General features: G+C 40.2%; 1 protein-coding gene across 1 annotated transcript; it reads right to left on the bottom strand.

Annotated features, from left to right (window-relative positions):
- Positions 1-1,027: 1,027 nt before the first annotated feature.
- On the bottom strand, positions 1,028-2,387 carry MELLADRAFT_91902 (uncharacterized protein; the record flags this gene model as incomplete). The annotated part of the gene is made up of 7 exons (XM_007414918.1): positions 1,028-1,244; positions 1,337-1,455; positions 1,532-1,620; positions 1,691-1,784; positions 1,842-1,988; positions 2,061-2,183; positions 2,244-2,387. The coding sequence occupies 7 exons, from the start codon at positions 2,385-2,387 to the stop codon at positions 1,028-1,030; spliced, it is 933 nt and encodes a 310-aa protein (XP_007414980.1).
- Between the last annotated feature and the right edge of the window lie 83 nt (positions 2,388-2,470).

The raw sequence follows: 2,470 nt of genomic DNA, 5'->3' as shown, positions 1-2,470 counted from the left end.
TGTTATCGGTGGATTCAAAAACCCTTATACTTGGGATTTTGAATTTAGGATTATTATTATTTTATTTTTTTATTATTTTCAATATTTTACTTAGCTATCCTAGGGTTTTTGACCTAGGGTATTAGGATGAATTACACTGTTACAAGTGTAATTCCCTGGGTTTTAACACTGTTAGGACGTGTAGGGTAGTGTTGAATTCAGTAGAAGTTGAAGAACAAGGTTTTGGAGGAAAATCAAGGTTTTTTTGTTTTTTTACTTGCTGCGGGAAAGTTTTTTTTGAGAACTGCATTGGGGAACGTAGTAAAAAACAGCTTGTTTACATCTGTTTTTGAACCGTAAGACCTTTACGGGGATTCTTAAAAACTGAACAAAAGCTTGCAGATTGGATATTCAAGGTTGGAGAGCTTATTTGGGTGGAAGTAAGGTTTGAAGAAGTGTCTCATTGCAAAATTTGAGGGCAGCTTAGCGGTGTTTCAGTTACGGCTCTTGGCGGTTTATCCCCCTTGGGTTGTTTCTTCCCCTCGAGGCTCTGCCTACACCACGGACCCACGGACCCGGTTCCTGAACCAGGTTTTGGCTCGGTTGTAGAACCAATTTTTGTGAGTGGTGAAGAACGGGTATAGAACGGCACCTGCCAAACCAGGGCAGAACCGGGGCATATGGTTTGGTTCTGAGACCGTGTTACAGTGGAGGAAAATCTGGGTTGGTCCGCTTTTCTGGTCAGCTTGCAGGTGTCAATTTTTGATTGCTTGGCCCATATTTGCTCACAGGCTCATGATTACGTGGTGAATAATGTGAAACTAAGTATTGTATTGACACAAAATTGCAACATTAACAAATATAAAAGATACAAATTAAATCTGCAGGTAGAAGTGAAAAAGTGATGAATGTAATACCAGATACAAAACATAGATGCTTGCAATAAGAACTTGAAAGATAAAAAAATTACTGTTTATACAAACCTCAATAATGTGTATAACAGATACAAAATATAGGTGCTTGCTATAAGAATAAAAATTATACAATCTTACACATCCTCTTCATCAGCCTCATCTTCCTCATCAGCGTGATCCTCATCATCTTCAGGCTCCTCATGAGCGCCTTCATCTACACACAATCTTGGTCCAAAAGTCTGGTTCAGCTCTTCAACTTTGGCATCAACTTCTTCTTCAGTAGGCAACGAAAAATCAGTAGTTTTTTCAATCTCCGCAAATGTTTTCTCCCCATTGAATGGGTCGAAGTCGCTTTGTAAAACCAATACAAAGTATCTGTACGTTGAATAATTGGGGTAATCAACATCCCATGATGCAATCAGAAACTGGAATACAATACTTACGCGTAACGATAGCGTTGTGTCTTCTTGCGCAATTGTTCCAATGTATCATCCACAACAGCCCAGATAGATCTATTGCTGTAATCAGCAGAGTTGAGACCCACATGAACGGCTTGCATTCTCTGTAGCATAACATATACAAGTCATTTATTTGAGCTGGTGAACATATTGCATAATGAATTGATATTTCCAACTTACCAGCCAAGCGTATCGACCTCGTCGAAGATGATCCACAGCCTCAAGAATCTGCTCACGGACACGAACCTGGCCTCCAATATAATCATGTTCTCTTTCGTGTATCTATTGGTACTCAAATGTAAGCCTGGAATATAAAATAGAAGGAAAATCATGAGGTACTTGCCTTAACAATGATACCATCGATGTCTGGTACAATTAATTTTGATGGCCTTTTGTTACCAACCCGGTTTGGAAGGTTGATACCGTTAAGGAGCTTTACAATGCAAAAATGTAAGAAATTCTGAGAAAAACCATGGGCAAAACTGCTTACGATTTTATTCAAATCCTTACGTATTTCTTTCAAAATGATGTTGAGCCACTTGTGGAACTCTTTTGCGTCAACAGGGTCTGGATCCTTTCCATACCGTGCTGGAAGCATTCTCTTTCTCCATTCGGAAGGGTTCTTGAGGAGCGCATCCTGCAAAAAGAATCAGTACACATGATTAGGATCGATAATACCAAAATGAGAAGGGGTGAAGTAGTTGATTACCAATGTTTTTGCGTATAAGGAGCGGGGGAGCTGTTCTTGAGTTCCCTCCTTGTCTGCAGTGGCTGTGTACGCTTGTACATCACCAGCAATAATGCACTGAGTGGCTATCAAACGTGTACTTTGCTATGTAGAATCACCAAAGGGTTAAGATTTACGTTCAACATCTATGGAAACTCAACGCACCCTGAGCTCATAGCACGCAGTCCATGTATTGTTACCTAAGGACTTCCCGGATCCTGCGCTGGCCAGTAACTGAGAGATCTGACTGGAAATTGCTTGGTGATAGTTTGCAATCTCTTGGCGAGTTGAGAGCAAAGTAACCATCATCGATACAAAATGGTCTGCAGATTCATTCACCTAAAGACCAGTATTCAGTTATTCTATCTTGGAAACAGTCGATCTCTAGCTTA

The sequence above is a fragment of the Melampsora larici-populina genome (genome assembly GCF_000204055.1).
Source record: "Melampsora larici-populina 98AG31 unplaced genomic scaffold MELLAscaffold_47, whole genome shotgun sequence".
Classification (NCBI taxonomy): domain Eukaryota; kingdom Fungi; phylum Basidiomycota; class Pucciniomycetes; order Pucciniales; family Melampsoraceae; genus Melampsora; species Melampsora laricis-populina.
This window is presented reverse-complemented; position numbering and strand designations above follow the sequence as displayed.